The sequence below is a fragment of the Hippoglossus hippoglossus genome, chromosome 7 (assembly GCF_009819705.1).
Source record: "Hippoglossus hippoglossus isolate fHipHip1 chromosome 7, fHipHip1.pri, whole genome shotgun sequence".
Classification (NCBI taxonomy): domain Eukaryota; kingdom Metazoa; phylum Chordata; class Actinopteri; order Pleuronectiformes; family Pleuronectidae; genus Hippoglossus; species Hippoglossus hippoglossus.
The window spans coordinates 14339986-14361955 of record NC_047157.1 but is presented as its reverse complement, the minus strand read 5'-3'; the positions used below and the strand labels follow the sequence as shown (position 1 = coordinate 14361955).

Here is a 21970-nt window from a genome sequence, read left to right as displayed (position 1 = left end):
TAAGCGTTGCCACCGCTTTGCCAGCAGTTTGTTGCAGAAACGTGAAGACCATGATTTGCACCCCCCCCCCCCCTCTGCTTGTGCATGGGCGTTTAACTGTATCCCCTCTGCCCCCTCCCCCCCCCCAAAAAAAGCACATTACCATTGAGCTGGATATGGGTGGGGCAGCTCTGGTTGCAGGTAGAGCCACAGTGCTGCTGCAACCTATACAGTGCAGCGGTTAGGTCGACTGGTTGGTTCAGTGTTAATTATGGAAGTTGATGTTAATGTGTGTTTCTTCCAGCAGCGTGTCACTTGGCCCTGATCCACAGTGTTTAGCTGTTCTCACCTCCTGGCTACATCAGTCCTATATATGCATGTAAAATAATGATAATGATGAAAAAGTGATCCTGTAGCCATTTAAAAAATGAATGTACACAAAATCACAGGCTGGAGATTTATCAACCAAACACCCGCTGCTATTCTTCTTCTAATCTCTCCTTCACTCAAGTCAGTGATTCGGAGGGACAATCTGTCTCTACTGTTCATTTAGTTGTGAAAATCTGCTTCATCAGCCACTTTTATAATCTAGCGTTGCTGTTGCCACGTAGGCGACCTTATAATTCACCCTGGATATTGATTCATTATACAGAATATGCATTATGCACATTAATTATGCAGAATACAGAGTGGGCCGGTTGAGAGGACGGCACAGCGGTGGGGGGGTGTGTGGAGGCAGTTTAAAGAAGATGAACACCATTGTTCCCCAGGTCCACTGTATGAAAAAAAGGCAAGAGCAAGTGTGTGTGTAAGGCTGCATGAAGCCAAGGTTGCGTGTTTTTTGTGTGTTTTATCTATTTCGGGGCGTTTGGTGTGAGTTGCAGCTGGACTGTTATTTCCCTCTTGGTACGCAGTGTTGTTATTGTTTTTCATACTTTAGGCTGGAATCTGTGTTGATGCCTCCAGGCTCTGTGGATCTGCAGCTCCCTCGTCTGTCATTAACATCTCCCCAAATAAAGACCTGCTCCAGCACACGATTTGATCAGAAGAAAAGCTCATTGCTGCTTTCACTTAGCAGCTGTGGCTCAGGAGGTATAGGACGGGTTGTCCACTAACCAGAAGGTCGGCGGTTAGATCCCCGGCTCCCCCCATTCTGCGTGGTGAAGTGTCCTCAGGCAAGATACTGAACTCCAAATTGCCTCCAACGGAATGGCATGATAGATGTATGATAGAGAATGGGCTGCGCAAAGATGCACTGAATGAAAGTGTGTAAATGGGTGATCGGCAAAACTGTACTGTAAAGCTCTTTAACAGGTCATTAAGACTGGAAAAGCACCATATCAATACAGACCATTTACCATCACTTGGCCTTGAAGCATTGGTCTGTTTTACATGGGAATTCTTCAGGTCCCGTCTCTTCTTCTTTGTGACTCGTGGGGATTGTTACAGTCGCTCATGTGTGAGGACTGAATCAGAGATCAAGCACTGGACAGCTCGAAGGATGAACAAATGTGAAATACACGACCATGCATGCAGCCATTATCAGCAACTGTGTTAGTCCAATAGCAGCAAATGGAAACAATGGGTGTCGAGGGTGAGCGGCACAGGCTCTACAACTCCGTAATTGATTCACTGAGCCTGAAAGCCCAGAGACTGCAATGTGCACGAAACTGAATTGTGGCGTGCAGCCCTACAGTCATTGTCCCAACCCTCTGCCAATATGGCAGCACGCCCCATGAAAAACTGGAGGAACTGAGGCAGACAACCTCTTATCAAAACAAGTGTATATCGGCGGGATGGCACATTGTACCACCGTCTATGGCTGTGATTGGTTTTACTCACAGGTCAGCCAGTGAGCCGAGCCAAGTGCATCTGCTCCTCTGCTGCAGGGGCCGCACTCCAGCTTCGCCATTTGACGGCTCTTCAAACAATAGTGTCCTCTGTTCCGACATCTGCGGAAACCGAACGCATGCCAGTAAATACAGTTCAGTGGGTTAGGGCCGGCGGCCCCCTGGTGATTAAACAGGCGTCATCCCACCTTTTGCGTGGCAGTAATGAGGTTGTTCATTAGTTAATATTTAAGCAGCTCTGATGAATATTTCAGGAGTTGTCTATGCAGTTTGCTACATCATGCCTTATTTATGTGCAGAGTAGTAAATATAAATCCTGGTGGATTGTGGAATGTGCCCTTTCTATATCTCAGTTTACCAGACCGTCTCAGAGTTCCCATGTACAATGACTTCAGGGAAGCTGGGGCTCCAGCTCTGTGAAGCACAGTTTTAGTAATGAACGCTGGGAAAAATGTGCACACTGACAAAAACTCACAAAGCCCTTAAACGCTCGACACATGAATTTTCATTTTGGGAAAATAATATTTTCCCCTGTTTATTTGATCATCACAGTGCAGACCCATGTCCTGGATTTTAGTATTGTCCAGGACATTTAATCCTGACAACTCTGACTCTATCAGCAAAAAGAGCAAAATAATTTCTTTCACCTGACAGATTACATGTTGCCATCTCTTATAGATAGTAACCATTAAGAGAGGAGGGAGGGGAAATAAAAGAGCAGTATGATTTGGACACTGTCTCATTTTAAGTACATGATTTTCTCTTAACCTCCAAGAAAACAACCAGGGATGACGATGCAGCTGGAATTTTAATCCAAATTTTAACAAATCAATGAGGGCGTACTATAAAAAGTTATTGGTCCTTTGCAGCGCATCAAAGCAGACCACATGTCTTCTGTTAAAAGTGGAATCGGCTGACAAAGCCACCCTCCCATCCACTGCGCTCGGCCTCCCACCTGACAGCTTGATCATCAAACTTTATCAGCCTCGATTGCTCATTTCATCAGGATGAAGATGTCTTCTCCTTCCTCTGTCTCTGCCGTCACTCCCGTGCTCACTATAACCGTTCATTTGCTGTGATAGATTGGTTCGAGGAGCACTGCATCCAATCAATGCATTCCATAGCTCGGGGATCTAACTCAGCCGGGCCGCTCTGCTCCCGAGGGATTCATTACCTGCCGAAACACACAAGAGGTCACGTGACTGCCACCAACCTGTGACAAATGCTCGCAGGAGAGCGTTCCTGGCACACGAGGCCACTGATTGCTCTTCCCCCGGGGGTCAGTCTGGAAACTCGGGGCATGCTTCTCCATCTGAGCTCCTCTCCAGGCAATCGTTGCAGCAGAGGAGGAAGTTTAATGAAATCATCAGGACGATTAGTGGGGTGTTGCATCGCTGCTCGATCTGTCAAAAACAATAGCTTGAGCAAAGCAAATTGGGATTCAAGCTGCGTAACCAACCTATTGTTTATTCAAGTGTGTTGTTATGGCCTGTAACTCTGCTGCTGTTGTTGTGTTAATAGCTGTTGTTGCCGTTAGTCTCATCCAGTCGTGGCTACACATTCAATCAAACCCTGTGACCTGGTTTGTCTTGTTGAAACATCCTTTTGTTTCCCCCCGGCAGGAAATAGTTGGCTTTGCGCAAGAGTTTAAATTATGAATAAAACATCTCTGTCTGTGTCGGAGAGAAGTTTAAATTTGCAGTGTTTTTGCTCTGCCGTTGTCTTCATATCGCGTTCTGGGTTAACCCTGACCTGAGGCCGCCTCGCAGCTCTTATCTTGTACGGCGGCTCGAGTCTGTGGGTGATGTGTCACATCTGTTTCGGGGATCAAGGCTGAGAGACACGAGGGTGCCAAGAGGAGACAGTTTTTTTTGTCTTTTTTCGTCTAATTTTGGGGATGTTTAGATTGCAGCAGGCGAGTCTCACAGGTCGATGAAGCGGATGATTATGCATGAACCCCTGACACAGTGAAAATGAGTTTGGATCCCAGACACTTGGCTTGTCGTGGTGTCAGTGTTATTAATATATTCTCATTTGGGATGTATGACAGCAGAGGGGGGATCCCGCAGAAGCACAGTTGTGGTGCCAGTGGTTTATAACACCCTGCATGTTGCCTGTGTCATCTGAAAGTGTTGATTGGAGTGACAGGAGAAGTCATAGTGCGGCGTTGCTAAAATAAATCAAAGCGGTCCCTCTTGGCTCGGAGGTATCGAACTGCTTTTGTCACTATTTCCAGAGGAACCTGAAGGGTCAGCAGAGTGTGTGAGTGGATGTCTGTGTCGAGGGACGTTTGACCCAAGATCACAGCGTCTCTGGGAAATATGAGAGCCGGTGGTGGATTTGTACAAAGGGAGACAGGTTGCTCGGTGAAGATTTCACCACATTATGTTGCATATGCTCAGGATCTCTTACTTGTTGACAGTCTTAGCTTATGGGCTTAACAAGCTACTCATTGTCAGATCTTTGTCATGTCTGTAGACCAACCTGAGGTAGGAATCTGTCCTAGTTACAGTCATTGTCGTGTTTATGCTAGTTTCTTGCTTGACCTGTCCAGGGTGTACCCTGCCTCTCACCCAACGTCAGCTGTGATTGGCTCCAGCTCCCCCTGCAACCCTCAAAGGATAAGCATTATACTGTAGATAATGGATGGATTGTACAGTTTCAGCCTTTGTGGGAGAGAATGAGCGTTTGCCTTTGCTAAAAAAGCTGCAGAGCCGAACCATCAGATGTGTTTAAAAAATAGATCCATTTTGTGCCTTTCAGTGTTAAAAAGAAAAGTTGAAGAACAAAGCATCGCAAAGTTCCAAAAAATCTTTATAAATGTCAGACAAAAGTCACATCTTGTAAATATGGAGCTTTCCGAAAATTTCCATTTATGAAATCATGAATACCAGATCAGTGCCTTGTTCGACTCAGACTAGAGTGGAAGGCGAAAGTAGTGTCCATGGCATCTACTCCACTTACTGCTGACTGTCTGACAATGTAAATGCTGCATTTTACTGGAGTGAACATTTACCAGACACTGGAAAGGAGACATGATGTGGAAATTGACAGTGTACGCAAACCACTGAATCAAACAGACGTGAAAGTATTTGGATTTATTAGTTTACACGGACAGTGACAATATGGACAGTTAGGGTGTGATGAAGTACCATGAGAGGATTTTTTTGTGAGTGTCCACTAATCGGAAGGTCGGTGGTTCGAATCCCATCTCCTCCATTCCGCATGTGTCCTTGGCCAAAATACTGATCCACAAAGTGCACCTGAAGGCTGTGTGAGTGAGTGGCCATCACTTTACAAGTGAAACCTCATACTCTATATGATAGTTTTGCAAATATACCTTGTGGCTTTAGAGAAAACAATTGAACAATCATAAATAAGCAAAATGGAAGATTAATGGTTAATAATGATTAATCTATTTACATAACTAGCCACCAAGCTACAGCAATGAAAAACAAAGTGTCAAAAAACAGAAACGTGAGATCGTCATAGTGGTGCAAAATTGTAAGTTGACTTTTTGTAAAAACAAATAAAATCAGAACCCTTAAAAATTATAGAAAAATAGATCCTAAAACAGATGTTAAAAATGGTACTCAGTAGAGCGCCTACCTCGCCAAGGCCCAACAGTCCCTTTTTTAAAATTAAATCCAACTGCACCAAATTTCACACACTCATAGAATTAAGTTCCCTTAATGTGTCTGATTTTCTTTTTCATCAAGACCCATGAGTTATTCTTTGGTAAATTGGTGAAAATGTTGAAAAAACGTGCCATCTCACGATGATAAAGAAAGTGGGGTAAAAAATCCCTGCATCCGGTTTTAACGGTTCCTTCCATGATCCATACCAAATCCGTCCACCAAGTTTTGTGATCCGTCCAGTACCTTTTGCGTTATCTTGCTTTCAAACAAACAAAAGCATATGAAAACATAACCTCCTTGGCTGAGGTAAAAAAAAATACGTCAACAGATAAAACATGTTGATAACACATGGACACCTGTAGGGCAATTAATCATCAGCGATTATCAGCAGCGGTGACCCACTAGATAAAGATCTAGATCTTAAAAATCCACTAGTGCAGCTTCCATTTCGTGAAGTCAAATACAAAGGCAGTTCTCTCTGATAATCTGATTATCAGGTCGTCTGTTGAGAAACTTCCTGGAGCACTTACTTACAGTCCAGTGTTTACATTTCAAGTCGAGTGTGTGACACTGTGACAAGATGTTGGGTATGTGTGGAACGGGTGGGATAGATAAGAGAGGAAAGGTTACGGTATTGGTGTGAACGAGTGCAAGGCCTATAGTATCTACGAGTAGTAATGCGCACGGAAAGTATACACATATTCAAATAAAAAGAAACGGCAGCTTTATGCCCTGCCTCCCCCTCAGCCTCCCCGAAGACTCCAACGGAAGACTCCTTTGTCTTTATCCTCCGAGTCTTCGTACGATGAGTCTTCACAGACGCTTCAAACAATTCCTGCTTTTTAAACCAGAGGTGATGATGGTTGGCTACAGCTGTGCTGACCACACCCCCTGCTCATGAGTCAATCAGGCACCAGGTGGTAATGGCCCACTAATAGCTACTCAGCAGAGTTCAACACAAGAGGAACTTGTCACTTTAATCAGTGATCAGGTGAGTTTCACAAAATCTCCTAATTTGCCAAAAACTGATTATGGACAAAGTCTATTTACCTCAAAAGGTAGAAAGTAAAATGGAACTTAAGTGATCGACCTCTGAATACACGCAGCGCTAGTTGGGGTTCGTCAGTTCGAGCTCATCGAGGTTTATGTCCGCCTACCTGTCTGCGTCTGCTGTCACCTGTCAAGACTCATCGAGGCTTCTTATCCCATCAGGTCCGCTCGCAGTCATCTCATCCCTCACTAATCTCAATTAGTGTTACCCTCAGAGAGAATTCCTTCCATGCTTTATTATCATTATCACTATTTGAAATCGACCCGGGTCCCTCCGCTCAACACTCCACTGAATCCATGTCTTTTCTTCATGTCTCTATTTAATCATCAGCTCCTGTCATTTCAAAGTAAAACGTCAGTAAGATTAGGGCTGCTTTACTGTGCCTGACTTGTTCCTATGGTGTACTAGTGCTTTATGTTGCCTGTCTCAAGTACACTGGTTATGTTCCGCCCGCGAACGATATTTGCAGCCTGGGGTTTTTTCAGGTGGAACAGAGAGATGAAATTGGCATGAATTCATAGTGGGCTAAGTGCACCGCGCACTCCGAGCTGTCACGGTGTGCAATTAGCAGTGATATTATTCCCAGGTCAGACATTAGTCACACAGCGAAAGCCAACCGGAAACAGGGAGTCACATCGTAGTCACATTCACATTTATTACGCGAGCAGGAGAGCAGTTCTATGACTGAGATTCTGTCAGTGCCAGTGAGGATGTCGCCCTGGTGCAGGGATCCCAGGTTGGACAGAGACAGAATAATGAAACAGATGGACGAGGAGAAGAAGACACCTGGTGGCATCCCAGTAAAGGTCAGCAGATGGGGTCTGTCACTGGATGTAATGGAGTGGATTTCATCTTTTTTCATTTTTTTTAGATCAAGACACAAGCAACACAACATCATCATCTGTCGCCATGTGGGGATTCACTTATGCAATTCAGATACAGATCATTTCTACTAATGAAATGCGCAAGAGCTTCAGGTTTTTTATCAGTTGTTTATATCGTTTGTTTTAATTTCAGCCTGGATCTGATGACTTCTCACGAAAAACAAATTGTGAAGTCGATTTTGTAAATTAAAATGCCCCCATGGAAAACTCCACATTTCGGTTTCGATTGAGGAATTCCACCGGTTTCTATCAAAGGCTGGATGAACCCCTGCAGCAGCGTATGTGTATTCCTTTTTGTTCTCTGACCTTTTGACCCCTGAGACGCTGCTTAAGGTTGTATTCGACAAAAAAATGGACCTCCTGACCCTGTGGTGTGTGAGTGGAAAGAAAATGTGTGTTTTCAGAGAAAGAGTATAGGGCCACAGGCAGTGGGGGTGGGGGGGGGGGGGGGGAGTGAAATGAGAGTGAAACCATTCTTCATTTTCCGCTCCCAGCCATCTCCTATTGTTTCTAACGTGACAAAGAGACTTTCCTTCCTTCCTCTAACCCACTCACGGACTCTCAAGGTTCCATTTGCTTTTAAGAGGCAATGAGGCAGCAGTTCATACAGGACCCAGCCGGCCATATTGGTGATTATTGAAAATTGCTTTCCACTGAATTAACTGCTTTTTTCTCCAAGGTGCCAATTATGATTTCGGCAACTCTTGAGAAAATGGAGAATTAAAGGAGTGCTGACAATAAGGCACTGCGGGTGCAGGAATTAATTTTCCACATTTTTTAAATTTAATAGTCAATCAGATGGAAGACGGAGCCGCTAAAATGTCTCCATGAATCTGACTAAGAGGGAGCACGTATTCCTCATATATTCTTTTAAATTAGATCTCAGCGCCCGGCCACAATTTTGGAGGTCAAACCCTATTCACGCTTGGCTGGAGATGGAAATGTTTCTCACTACTTTCACCAAGCAAAACACTTGCTCACATTTATTCAACGAAATGCAGATTTGATTGCAGAGCACATGCATCCATTTAGTGGCGCTACTTTCAGCATTTTCCTGGTCCTGGCTTACTAATTTAATTAAGTATGCATAACCAACAACCTCAAGAACAAAGCACTCATTAATAAACAATTTTTTGCTGCGGGTAATAGGGAAAAAAAGCAATTAAACTTTAAGTGAAATCAATTTTCATGTGCAGTGGTTATTAAAAGGTATAAGTAGAGCTGGGCAGTAAAACAATATCAATAATTATCGCAATATGACTTTCATCAATAGCAGCGTAGGAAAAGTCCAATATAAGTGCATTGCTTATGCCTTGTGTAAACACTGTGAGGAGGTATAACTCAGTGTAACATTACATAACAAAGTGTTTGTCATTCTCTGCTCAGAAGGAAGAGTTTCTAATCGCATCCTCATTGAGGAGCGAAAGTCAGAATTAAAATAATTAGTAATTTGACATTTGTTGTGATTATTATCAATATCGACTCATTTGAAAAACATAAGCTCGTTACTTGCTGGCCATATGTGTAAATGTGGACGTAGCCCTAGAATTTCCCACAAAATATAAAATATATATATGACAAAAGGAGATTATCACACATGGAGATTTAATGAAGGCGGGGACATCAAGAGGAATAAGAAAAGTGGTGTTAGCCAATTTTTCGATTCCCGTCTTTCACTAATGGTCTGAAACCAGGTTGGTATATGAAATGTGTGGATGAAACGTAGCTGGGTCTTATTACTTTTGTCCTACTTTTTTAATGAACTTAATCCTCGTCAACCAACTTTTCTCAGCAGGAGCTTTCGTGATAATGATCTTCTTCTCTTATCCCACTGAGGTTTGTGGAGAGAAGTGGTTACTTTTTGAAACAGGCTGCAGCGTCACTCCGGTGAAAGCAGACAGATTATCTGAGATGTTAATTCTCATCCTGCAGCGGTCTCTGGCCATGTGCACGGTGAGATGGAGGATTAATTTGTGTTGGTGTATAGACGTGAATTCTAATCACTTCTTGTCATAGCGGGCATGCAAACTTGAAGGCTTGTTTTCCACAGTAATCTAAGACAAAAGTGAAATAGGATGTCATGTCTCCCCATTTTTCATGTGCATGTGCACTCTCCTCCGAACTGAGACACAGGAAACGGTGATGGACGAGCTAATTGTCTGAGGGTTACGGATGCCAGACAGTAACCGGTGGATTTAAAGAGGCAGTTAGTCACGGATGACGTTGTTATCTCCAGCGATAATTACGCTGATAATGTTCCAACTCTAGTCAGGTTAAGCTTAAGGCTAATACCTGCCGAAGCTACATCTGTTATCTCCCCCACGTACCCCTGTGACAGAAGATTTCATGTCCATGATCGACGTGCACATGAATGATGTCCTGTTGCTTGGATTCAGTCCTGAAATCCAATCTATATTCATTGAAATCCTGGCTGTCCCCTAAAGGGATGAGGATTGTTCTGAACTGCAAGTTATTTATTGACACTGCTCAGCAACCAGAAACAAGACATATTTATACTCTTGGCTCTTGCAATACATTGATATGCTAATTTTGTTGTGGCCATCTGGAAAGTGTCATCTAAAATGTTGAATGAAGGTGACTGATGGTGGATTCGTCCTATATTTCGAAGGTAATGTCTGTTTGATTAGATCATCTGCAGTGAGAGGAGGGGATAGTAAAAGGAATGAGCAGAGTTGTTGGGGAAAAATATCTCAGAATTTCCCCCTAAAAAAATGATAAAATCCAGCCTGGAAAAGGCAAAAAAATTAAAATCGATTAAAATATGTTAATGCTGATTGCAATTCTTATCTTGAATGAGATAATCAGTGAGAGTCTGGCGACTCGAAAAGATGTTGGATGATGAATCAGTGTCGGTGAACTGAATATCTCCGCAGTGACTGAAGTTTGTGCTTTGTTTGATGATGCTGGGGCTGTTGTAGGGATCCTGGCAGGCTGTAGTAGCCTGTTTTTACTTTGGTTGTGGTTCAAAACCGAGGGAGACGTAACAGGAACTGAATGAGCGTGACTTACATAACTCCACAAGAGCCGGATCTGAGGTGGGAAAACAGTGCGGCACCCGTGAGCACGCTCTGGCCTCCAGTGACTCCAGGACGCTGCAGTGAATATGAAATGGGCTTCTAATGTAGCCCAGGGATGCATAGTGAAGGGCCTGCTCGATGCTCGATGTATTGATGGTACCATGTTGCAGTGAGCGGTGAAGTCCTCATACAGTATGTAGTAGTGTGCGTAGTGGCTCGATGCTTTCCGCCCCGAGGTCAGAGACACCAAAGCACAAACCAGCTACACTCCTCACCACCGTGCTGCAGTGATGCTGAGCTGCCAGAGCTTTACATCACACTTCCCTCTGTGTTGTCGTCAGTGCTGATGGATAAAACATATTTTTGTCAGCGCGATATGATAATGAATATATAAACCCTGCACAAAAAGGCGAACTTAAAAGTGATAAAAAAAAAAAATGGAACTGCACTATGCATTTTTTATGAGACTGAGCTGCAACACCTGAGAAAAACAAATCGGAAAAAGATATTCTGAATGTTCCATGGTGTCCTTTATGGTTGCACTGCAAGCTCTCCTCTTTGACACTGGCATAATGCATTCCCTATCCACCCACCAATACCAGCACAACCAAGCCATCAGCTAAATGCCTGGTGCGTCGAGATTACATACAAAGTCAATGCAAACATTTTATTAAACGTGAAATTCGCTTATATCGCGGCGCGCCACACGTCTCCAACATTCAAGTTAAAGTATTTGAACTCGCGTGACAACTTGCGTCGTGAAAGCCAATCAGAGCTGACAATGAAATTCACGGGACTCGGTCCTGGCACCGACCGGAGCTAGAGGGTGATTCAACTTGGACAGCCTCAGATAGCACTGGAAACAACATTCATCCAGACTCAGCTCCTGGAGGAGCCAGTAAAAGTCCCTGAGCTGTGTGCTCTTCCGGATCGGCTTGTGGATCCAAACACAACAGCGCTGGCTTCTCCGATGTTTCCCACAACACATACACCGCAGCAGTTTTAGGTACTTCAGCCAGTACTACTTCTCTCCTCTCTTCTGCTGGCTTCCTCCAGTGTTTCTGCAACATGTCCAACGCATCAACTGCATTCCTGTCAGACAGAACAGGTGAATACTCATCTGTTGTGTTTATCCTGAATAAACCGTGCGGGGTGAGCACAGCATAACACTAAATACATCTTATTCTGACCTTAACCCCCAAACAGGGTCAGAAAGTGAGGGCCGGCCAAAACGTCCTTACTCCGTATGGTCTAGGCTCAAAATGGTCTTCACAAAGACATCTGTACAAGTACACACATGCAAATCACACACCATCACACTAATAACCCTAGCCTTAACCCCCTCACCAGGGGTGGACAGCAGACAGGCGGTGATGGAGACCAGAGAGACCACTCAAGTTGACTATGCTGTAGCTCTAAATGGTAGTAAAACCTTTAAGTAAAAAGCCAATAATCTCACCACCTGTTCAATAAGCTTTAAACACATAAAGAAGGGATATTTTAAACCTCCCCCCAAACACCACTGTATATGTTTTACACAACCACAGCGCGGTTGTTAAAGTACGTTACGAATGAACTCAAAGGAAAGCTGTATGTATGTAGACCGCTTGGTTAATGTGCCACATATCTGAAAATATGTGGCACATTGTTGTAAACTTCCAGCTACAGGCTGACAGCAGCCGCCCCCTCACATGCAGCTTCACCTGCAGGGGATGAGTCCACATCAGCACAGAGGAGGAGGAGGAGGAGGACAGAGGAGAGGATGATGCTGAATGATGTCTGTGTTTGTTCATGCAGCTTCACTCAGTGTTTTCATGTCAGGAATATCATTTAGTTTATTGACATCCTACATTTCTTTACTACAGAGATATGATTTAGTTTTTTTATTGTGCTGCTCTGCGAGAAACCTATTTTATTTATTCTGATTCTAAGTCATGTTTTTAAAAAGATAACAATCAAAAACCAATAGGAGCATCAATAAAGAACCAGATAAGGTGTGTAGTGTATTGATAGAAATGAATTTACCCTGATGAGAGAAGCCCCACTGCATGACAGCTGCAGCCTACATGAGCCCATGCACTCACTCAGCATGCAAACCCCTGACTTCTCATGTGTAGCCCCGGAGGATCGGGCCACACATTCACACCATTTGACTAATCAGATGAAGCTAGATGCCGCTAGCCGTCAGCTACTGGCTGAGGCAGACATAGCAACTGAGTTTGCACGCTTCAATATTTGTTTATTTAGCACAAGTCTTATCGTCATTGTAACGTTTAACAATGTTATCGCACATAACATATTTTCCCCGTATGGTGCAGGGTTAGTTGTCATGGATGTATGAATTGAAATGGATATTCCATTCTAAGATAGACCAAAAGTTCTTTGGATGCCCATATTTTTTCTTTACCCATGTCACAATCATTTTCATTATCAAATAATCTGGAATTTATTTTCTTGATTTTTCAATACATATCAGAACCAATGTCCAAAATGCAAATATATGTAGTTTACTGTTATAAAATACAAAGAAAAGCAAACAATTCTTATATTTGTCATAGAATATTTTTATTTGATAAATGATTTATCACTTTGGTTGCAGCCGAAATTATTTTTTTATATGAACCTGTTTAATTCATTTTATTGCTGTGCTCATTTCTGTCTGTGACTATAAAATCACTGCACAATCCTGCATAGTCTTATACAGTCTTGTTATAATGTTGCCCTGAACCATGTGCATATCATGATTTACCATATTCTCTTTGTGTTTTCTATCAATGCAAATGAAAAAAAACATGTTCCCTCATTAGAATGTGTTGGACTGCGCAGCCTGTGTGTCCTCGGTGTCCTTTCCCTGAGCTCCACCCTGCTCATTGTTCTGCTCTCAAATGAAAAGGACTCAAGGACAGTATGATTTTAATATGTACTTGTTTCCTCCTCCCACAGGAACCTCTTGGACCGAGACACTTTCACCAAGTCCGACCCATGTAAGTTTTTCTACGATGATAATTGCAGCTTAGCTCCTTCTTTGACACCCCCTCTCCTTTCAGCACAGCGTGACTTTAAAAAAAAAAAACCTTTTCTGAGCTTAACTTTGATTCATTTTCAAAGTATTCCTTCAAGATCTGCATATTGTCTGCACAGTAATGTGACAACCTTTGCTCACTCAGAGCTACAGAAAGTGCCTTTATGCTCGCAGGGTATAAAAACGCCAGCCTTTGAATACAAATGGGTATCTTTTGGTGAGACGCACGGGGGGGCCGCCATAAAGGAATTTTCTTAGATCCTCCCTGCAGGATAGAGAATGATGGGGGCATTTAACATAATAAGGGAGGAGGCTCAAGGCCTTTGTATAAACAGGCTACTGTGGAAATATCACTCTTGCCCTGTTTTGTATTCGTCTGAAGATGAACCTTGGGATATATGATGGGTCACGTAGCCTTAGCGTTGCAAAATCAAAAAGGAATCAGGAGAATCCAAGCATTGGGGCTGTGTTTTGATTGCTTGCCTCAGGGCTTTGTTCTTTGCATGTGGACATCACACTCAGAATATGATGCAGCGCGGCACCATCAAGCTCGGCACTTCATTTATGCTGTCGGGGCGTGGCGGGATGATAAATGACGAATGTCAGCAAAGGAGGGACATAACAAACAGTGTTTGAATAAGTGGGCTGCTTGATTTAAATTGTTTGGTGACAATGTATTTCCCCTGCTCATCCTCATCCTCTTCTTTTTCTATTTACCTCTTACCCCTCCTCCTCCTCCTCCTCCTCCTCCTCTCAGTGGTTGTGTTGTACACCCAGGGCGTGGAGACCAAGCAGTGGAGAGAGGTAAGAGATCACATCGCTTCTGTCAACACAACTCAATCAGTCTGTCTCCTCACCATGACAGCCCGCTCCCTGTTTACAGACCCTGGCAGCTTCCTCTGAGGGTAAATGCTGTGAGTGCCAATCATTTTCAATTGATTGACCCTGTGAATACCCATGTGCTGGTCAGCACTGTGTTAGCTGTGACTGATTGGAGCGATTAAGGTGACAGCTACACGTATCGATAAAGATTTGCCTCTGCGCCTGACTTCCCCCCGGCCACCGGCAGCCGGGATTAAATTAGATGAGAGAGGCAGGTGAAGTGGAGGGAGGAAGAGATTTCACAGGGTCCTTTTGGGATTATTATTTGTCCCCATAATCTCAATGGATGGGCATACAAAGAAGTTGCAAATTAAATTACTTCTCAGTGGGGAATACTTTAAATCCTCTCTTTTTGTTCAAAGGCAGCCCAGTCATACTTTGAACACATTTCAAAAACTCTATCCAGCAGAGTCAGAAATATGCAACACAGTTAATACCGTGTGTACGTGCCGCCAAAGACTTTGTAGGATCAAAATGTTTTGCTTCTGCTTTAACGCTCAAAATGTTGTTTTGATCGAATAGGATGTTTTTTGACTCCACAAAGACCTCGGTGTCACGCTGCTGCACAAAGTGTCACAACAGATTTCCTCAATTCAAAGTGAAGAATTTCAGTTTTCACCATTGCGTGGGTTCTTAGAAATAGAGGAAGGTTTTAACATGTTTGAGTGTAGAGACATTTTGTAACCTCAATAGGGCCAAGCATCACACTAATGTTTGACCTGCTGTACATGTGGGGACCATCACTGACATAATGCAATGCCTAAACCTGAACCGCAGCATAGCCTGAACCTAAATGTTATTGAAAATGTCCCCATTAACAATATGAGAAATAGGCTTGTGCACTTCTCGTCGAGAGATGGATGATTAATATCTCTCATGCCTGCACGGTTAATAAGCTGCAGCTGGCAGACCATAAGTTTAGTATTATGACAATGAAGGGGGGAAACAGGTGAAATCTGCTCGGCAGCACCTCTAAATCCTCATAAACTCAACCTTTTTATATTAACAATCTATATTGTCTGTTTGATCCATACGTTAAAACTGACGTGTAGAAAGGTCAAGTCACAGTTTGGCCAGAAGCAATAACATCCAGGATCCTGTTATCTGGTCCACATTCCTCCAGAGTTGTCTCACTGTTCTCATCTTATCCCCAGCAAGACAGTGGATAAGTGCCTTTGCCAAAATGTCAAACTATTGCTTTAACCCTCCAATAATCCTCCTGAATGAGTGAAGAGGGGCCAAGATGTCAAGCAAGTGCTTCTCACGAAGATAGAGGCACAACAGCACAGTCAGACCAAGGGCTTCACATTTAGACTGAAGTCATGGATGGTTTCACAGCTCAGTGTTGTTTACATCTTCATCTTGACAATCGTTTTTATGGCTACATCCACACTACTACGTTTTTGTCGCAAAATACATATTCTCTACGAAATACACCTTGCATCCACACTATTCAGAGTTTTACAGCCGCTAAACGGGAGATGTTTGGAAAAGCTGCCGGCCCCTTTTTAGTTTGAAAAGTCCGGCTCAGCGTTTCAGTCTTTAGAGACAGAAACTAAGAAGTTTGGAAACGATGACGTCGACACTTACAGCAGCTTGCTGATCGGGTCTTTTCGGTCACACCGTAGCCTTCCCTGATTCGTCAGGCTCCTGTCACATGACCTCCTTCTGGAAGAAAACAACCGGCATTATCCTCAGCTACCAGTTTAGAAGGCAACATGGATAATGGATTACAAGCATTGCTGACCCTGCACATCTACTTACATGTGTAGGGGATGAGCTATTATTCAAGCAATTACTGTGTACACTGGCATGTGCATGCCTAGTGTATGTGAGTGGTCATGTGATGTGTTGTTAGGCGTGTTAGTATGGAGCAGGATTCAAACTGATGCAGAGCTAATGTATGAGTATGGATGTAGCCTCAGTTTTCATTTCATTATAATGTCTATGTCGTAGTTGTGTATTTGTGTTAACTATCTTGGCTCTTGTGTGTAATTAGTCTTTGTCTGTTGTTTCTAACCTGACTGCATTATACATTTCCCAGCGGGGACAATTAAAAAGACTGATTGATAGATTGATAGACTGGTTGATAGTGTGATTGATTGTAACACAGTGCAACACAGTGTTCTTCTTCTCCAGCCGGGCGGTAGCTTCTGTGATGAACATACAAATGTACTGGTGCATGGTGCAGTGCAGTGTTGAGAGCCTCCTACAGGCGTCACCTCTGATTACACTGGCCCACCTCGAGCTTCCGGGCCGTGGGTGCAGCCTCAAAGTGTCTCCCTGAAGGAGATAAAGGCCCATGTTGTTGTAACAGACGATAGACGAGAGCTTTGTCAGCACCGCAGTCAACCCCCGGTGTATTGATGAAGCTAAGAGCCTCTTTTGCGCCTCCATCGTGTAATTTGTTTTTGTCCTCCTGAGAGTAGATATGGTCAGTGCAGCTTTCACTGTAACACCAACCATCTGTTATCCAGTTACAAACCTCCATCGTCCGCTAGTCGCTCACATTCCTCCATTAAGAGAAGAATAGGAAGACAAATCTTATGGATCTATTGGATTTTGATTATCTGGGGATGTCATCATCCGCTCCCTCTAAGGACCCATGCACCAGTGAATAATTTTAGTCAGCATCCATGGTCGAATACATAAAACTGTAGGTGTAACCCATTACTCTGTTACCACATGACACCGAAGTCTTAATCCTCAACTCCCTCATTTGTTATTACTCCTGGTGCGTGACAGGTTTTCCCCCGTGCACCACTTTCACTCAGCTGGGCAGTGGAACGCAATATAACCTCCTTAAATTCAAGCAGGTCCTGGCCTTTCCACTTCCTGTCAAAGTCATGGACGTTAATCTTTCACCGAGATGAATTTTCTGACATTCCAGCTCACAATTTATTCTAGTTAGGGTTATTGGAGGTGAAGAAGTGCATACTGCCAGTGCATAGATATCCACTTACCCCATTTTTTAAAAGTTGACAGTTAATTGTAGTGATTTCGCGACTCTGGCTTTTTAGACAGACTGTGTACTCGCCAAAGTAGGAGTAAAATGTGAAGTGGTAGATCTGTTACTTCCTCGGGTGGCTGTTCTTTGTTCTGGTGCTGATTCATCTTCCTCTGTTAAGTTTGGCCTGTGACCAAAGTGAATATCCCATCCGGCCCCCTGCCGCCACATTCATCTCCTGTCACTGAAATAGGTTCTTGTCGACTCGGTGGAGATTTCCCCTCCTTTGCATCTGCTGGAACGACGAGGCTCTCTCCCTTTCTGACAGGAGGAGTGAGAGAAGAGGCAGCGCCACACAGTAGTTAAACTTTTATAGGCTTAGACACACTTTTATGTTCGATGGCAGGTCACACTTCAGCAAATCCACCCTCACAATCCAGCCTGACTGTCCATCTATCTGGTGTAATGTTCCTCCTGTTGTCCCATGCTGTGTCACCATTTGCATTCTTCCATTGTCACTTTGTGTTTTGTGTGTGTTCACACTGTCAACTAGGGCAATACGCAGTATGCACATACAATGATATGCACCTATCGATCAAAAAGTTGAATGTAAAACACCGGTCTTCTCTCTCACCCTCAACCGTCGCCATCAATGTTATCACTCACTACCGCTGGTTGAAGAAGCCCTCATACATTTTATGGAAAGTAAAAGTACAAATAAATAGACGTTAAAGTACCGCATCAACATTTCTACTTGAGTAAAACTAAGTGCTCAATTTTAAATGCATTAAAAGTAAAAGTACTTGCAGAGTGTAGCCTATTCCCTGATGCTGCTACATCATTAACTAAGCCTACTGTATATTCTCTTTACTCTAAGAATAGTACAGACTGACATATTCATGAAGAATGCTGCAGATGATGAAAACATATTGGGTTATTAATTAAAAGCTGAGTTTCAGCGTCGACCCCCTCGGAATTCAATGGTTCCTCTTTAGAATTGATGCTGCTGCTGCAGGAGGCGGGGTCTAATGTTACCTGCCCGCTCTGATTGGGTCAATGGACCGATTCCACTCAAACTATTGATAATATTTAAATACTGTTGACATTTAAGGCATTGCATTGTAAAAGCGTAGTGGAGTAGAAAGTACAGATATTTGCTGATAGTGGAATAAAAGTGAAAAGTACCTGTAAATAAATGCAGTTAAGTAAAGATACATGAAAATATATGGGTACAGTAATGAAGTAAATGTACTTTGCCACATCCCACCACTGCATAACTTACACTAGAGAGTATACTGTAAGTGAACTGACTGCAGTATCCTATTTGAGACACAGCACCCCCCCCCCCCCCATGGTTTCACCTCCACTGGATGTAATCACAAAGGTGTTAGTCTGTAATCCTGCTGTTTCAACTGTTCATTAAGCCCCGACCACCGCTATTATACATTCACTGCGTCAGTTTATGGTAACACTTTCTACTGGGGATATTTTATTTATGCAGGTCCGACTTTGAATTATTCATCCTGGATGGTGTGCTCGTGCAGGGGGGGGGGGGGTGACACTCTCTGTGTCTGTTGATTTGTTTATCAGCACATCCCCTCATCACAGGGTCTTGCTCTGTGACACTGACAAATCCTTTACTCCGGTCGCCTGTGCCGGCAGGTTCCAATTTCCATCCGGACACCGCAGAGCAGGAGACGCTTTTCCATCCTCCCCCATGTGAAACATGTGAAAATGACCTCGTTCCCTTCTCCCTCTGTTCTGAAGTGGATGTGACAGTGGTGTGAATGTGGTATTAATTAAATGAGTGTAATTAGACTCGTGCTTTCCTCGCTCATCCACCAGCACAATGAGAAGAGGTGGAGCTGGAGAGATCATTGACGTGTGTTAATCAAATCTGATCTGAGCTGTGATTTGCACATGGACGTTAGGGGTGGGGTGAGGTAATAGAGCGATACATGTCACGTTTCTGAGTGACTGCATGATGTGTTGTGTTCTCTGTGCTGTTTGTTGCATCTTCCTCGTCTTTATCTTTCACCCCCTCCTCTCTCCTGGTTCTCATCTAGTTTGGCAGAACGGAGGTGATAGACAACACCCTCAACCCGGACTTTGTCAGGAAGTACATCCTGGACTACTTCTTTGAGGAGAAGCAGAACCTGCGCTTTGATGTGTAAGTGATTTAATCTGATCGGCTCCTCTGAGGATACACTCCGAGATGTGCGTGCGATTCAGATGTGCCGCCCTTTTTCTCACGCGGTCCTCCAGTTCCTCCTTTCGCTTCCACCTCATCCTCTTCCTCACTCTTCCATCTCTTCATCCACTCTGCCTCTCATTTTCTCCCCCCCCCCCTCTCTCTAAATCCTTTTTTCAGCTTGGCTCTCTCCTGAGGAATTATTCATTGGTGCAGTGTCTCAATAGTCGCTCGTTGACGGCAGATTGGTATAAGGGTAATAAATATTTCATACAAAGTTTTATCCTTAATCTCCCTGCTGCTAAGAAAAGGGAGCGTCTCAAACCAGGTCCTATGAAACTCACTGAGACCCCTTGTCTTTTCCCTCTTTCACATCGAGCCACCTTCTCCCTCTTGAAAAGGTCAGACGAGTGAGAGGGTCAGGAAGGTGCGCTTTCATTTCGAGGATCCCTCAGAACAGAGTCAGCATCATTTCCTCCTCCTCCCCCCCTCCTCAAGGAAAAGAGATATGATTTAAAAAAAAAAAATCCCCATATATTTTTTTTTCTTCCCTTCAAGCATGAAACCCCCGGTGGACCTGCCGTACGTATCGCACCGCGGGTCTCTGAGGATGTTTAAGACACTTAATGAATTAATTTGGCGTGCTATCATGGTGCGACCATGGAACAGCAAAGGAGGGAGAGCATCCCCTTACAATTAGTGTTACTCATTTACATCTCTCCTTTATCGCAGAGGTGGGAGCCAGTGCATACTGAGGCTTAATTACTTTTACATTAAGTTTGACTGGCAGATGCACAAAAACTTTTTCATGCATCGGAAGATTGTTTCAATTCGATCCCCCCCGGCATAGAGCGGAAATTACATGCATAAACTATAGAATGACTTCCCTTAATTAACTGTCACATTATTGCTTGCGTTTTTTTTCCCCTCGGTTGCTCCATTTTGCTTTCACCCAGTGACCCAGGTGTGTGATTGACAGCCAGAAATTGTCCAGGCTGCAGCCAGTGTCTCTCCTGTTTGAGTCGGTCGTCATTCTTGAGGGTCCTGTTGTTTTGCCTCATGTAATTCGTTGCCCCTTTTTGATTTCAGGTACGATATTGACTCTAAAAGTCCAGATCTGGCGAAGCATGTAAGTGAAGACCTTTATTTTCTTTGTGGACCAGGATTCCAATTTAATATTCTACCTTTGCATTTGTTTGATTTGTGCATGTCTTCACTATTTAGGTTCTGTGCAAACCAACGTTTTGTAGCAATCGAACGCTCAAACACGTCGTGCAGTAATGAGAGAATTACGCTTCAACTGCCAAAGAAAATGTTTACTTTTCTTTACCTCCCATCTGCCTCAATTTCTAAAATGAGGTGTTTTATTTCTCCAGAGCAATAACAATCAAACTTTCATTGGCACCCGGCACACTCTCATTATCTTTTACTAAATTAGAAATGAAGCATTGCACATTATCAAAGCTTTTTCGACACATTTCCCTGCGTGCTCCGTGGTGTAGTTTGCAATTTAGATTTTCATTTCCAAGACAGCAGGCAGTAATTTGAAACAATATACATATATTTAGAAAATGGAAGTCAGAGAGGGGAGAGTGCTTTGTTAACGAACATACATTCAGGTAAACAGCTCATTTAAGGTGAATGTATGTTATTGTCATAATTCATGCTAAAAGCTTTGATAAATAAACTCCTACACATAATAAACAGACACCTAATAAATGTGTTTACAGCCCTTGGTTTGCATACCACCAACATCTTTTATCATTAACTCTGCTTCCATCAGTGTGATGCTCGTTTGTGATGCTTTCCCATTGTGGTCCATGTGCTGGAGTCAAACAGTTTCTACCTTTTGCTGCTTTTTTTTCTCTGGTGCTCATGTTCTCTTTCTCTGAGACGCCGTGACTCTTCGTCTCCACTGTGCCCGCTCTGTCTCTCTGCTACTCCACACATCCGCTTTTGCTCTGCTTTCTTGCACGTGGTTGATGAAAGTCTGGTATTTGAGTCGTGTGCCTTCTGTTCCATGATATGCTCTGTTGTGTCACTTCTTGCTGCTTGGTCTCTCTCTCCTCCTCCACCTCCTCCTCCTCCTCCTCCTTCTCCACCCTGGAAGCCGACCGACTTTAACGTACGTGTCTGCCTCAGACGTCCCTAATTTACAACTGTACAATGCCTATAAACAATGCTTAACTCCTCACCGACTCTCCTTGTTACCCTCCTGTGATCCATCTGAATGCCCCCAACCTTTTCCCCCCCAACCTGTGTCTCTCTTCATCCCACTTTATGTTCCCCCTCCATGGCAGGACTTCCTGGGACAGGTGCACTGTACACTGGGAGAGATTGTGGGCTCACCTGCCAGTCGCCTGGAGAAGCCTCTGGGGTGAGTCTATGTTCTTGTCTCTGTTGGTTTGTTGGTTTTCAAGATTACACAGAAACCACTCCACTAATTTCCATAAAATCTCCTGCAGAGGTGAGGCACGACCCGTGAAAG

At 43.7% G+C, this 21970-nt stretch overlaps 1 protein-coding gene across 2 annotated transcripts in view; it reads left to right on the top strand.

The window, feature by feature from the left end:
- cpne5a (copine Va) overlaps positions 1-21970 on the top strand; it is a 68468-nt gene that overhangs the window by 1051 nt on the left and 45447 nt on the right. Inside the window, exons 2-7 of one of the 2 annotated variants that reach the window (XM_034590724.1) lie at positions 13384-13424; positions 14220-14266; positions 19358-19461; positions 20572-20611; positions 21593-21607; positions 21783-21859. In XM_034590724.1, the coding sequence (XP_034446615.1) occupies positions 13384-13424; positions 14220-14266; positions 19358-19461; positions 20572-20611; positions 21593-21607; positions 21783-21859 (324 nt within the window). The remainder of the gene's footprint in view (positions 1-13383; positions 13425-14219; positions 14267-19357; positions 19462-20571; positions 20612-21592; positions 21608-21782; positions 21860-21970) is intronic. The other variant, XM_034590725.1, reaches the window with a different exon arrangement.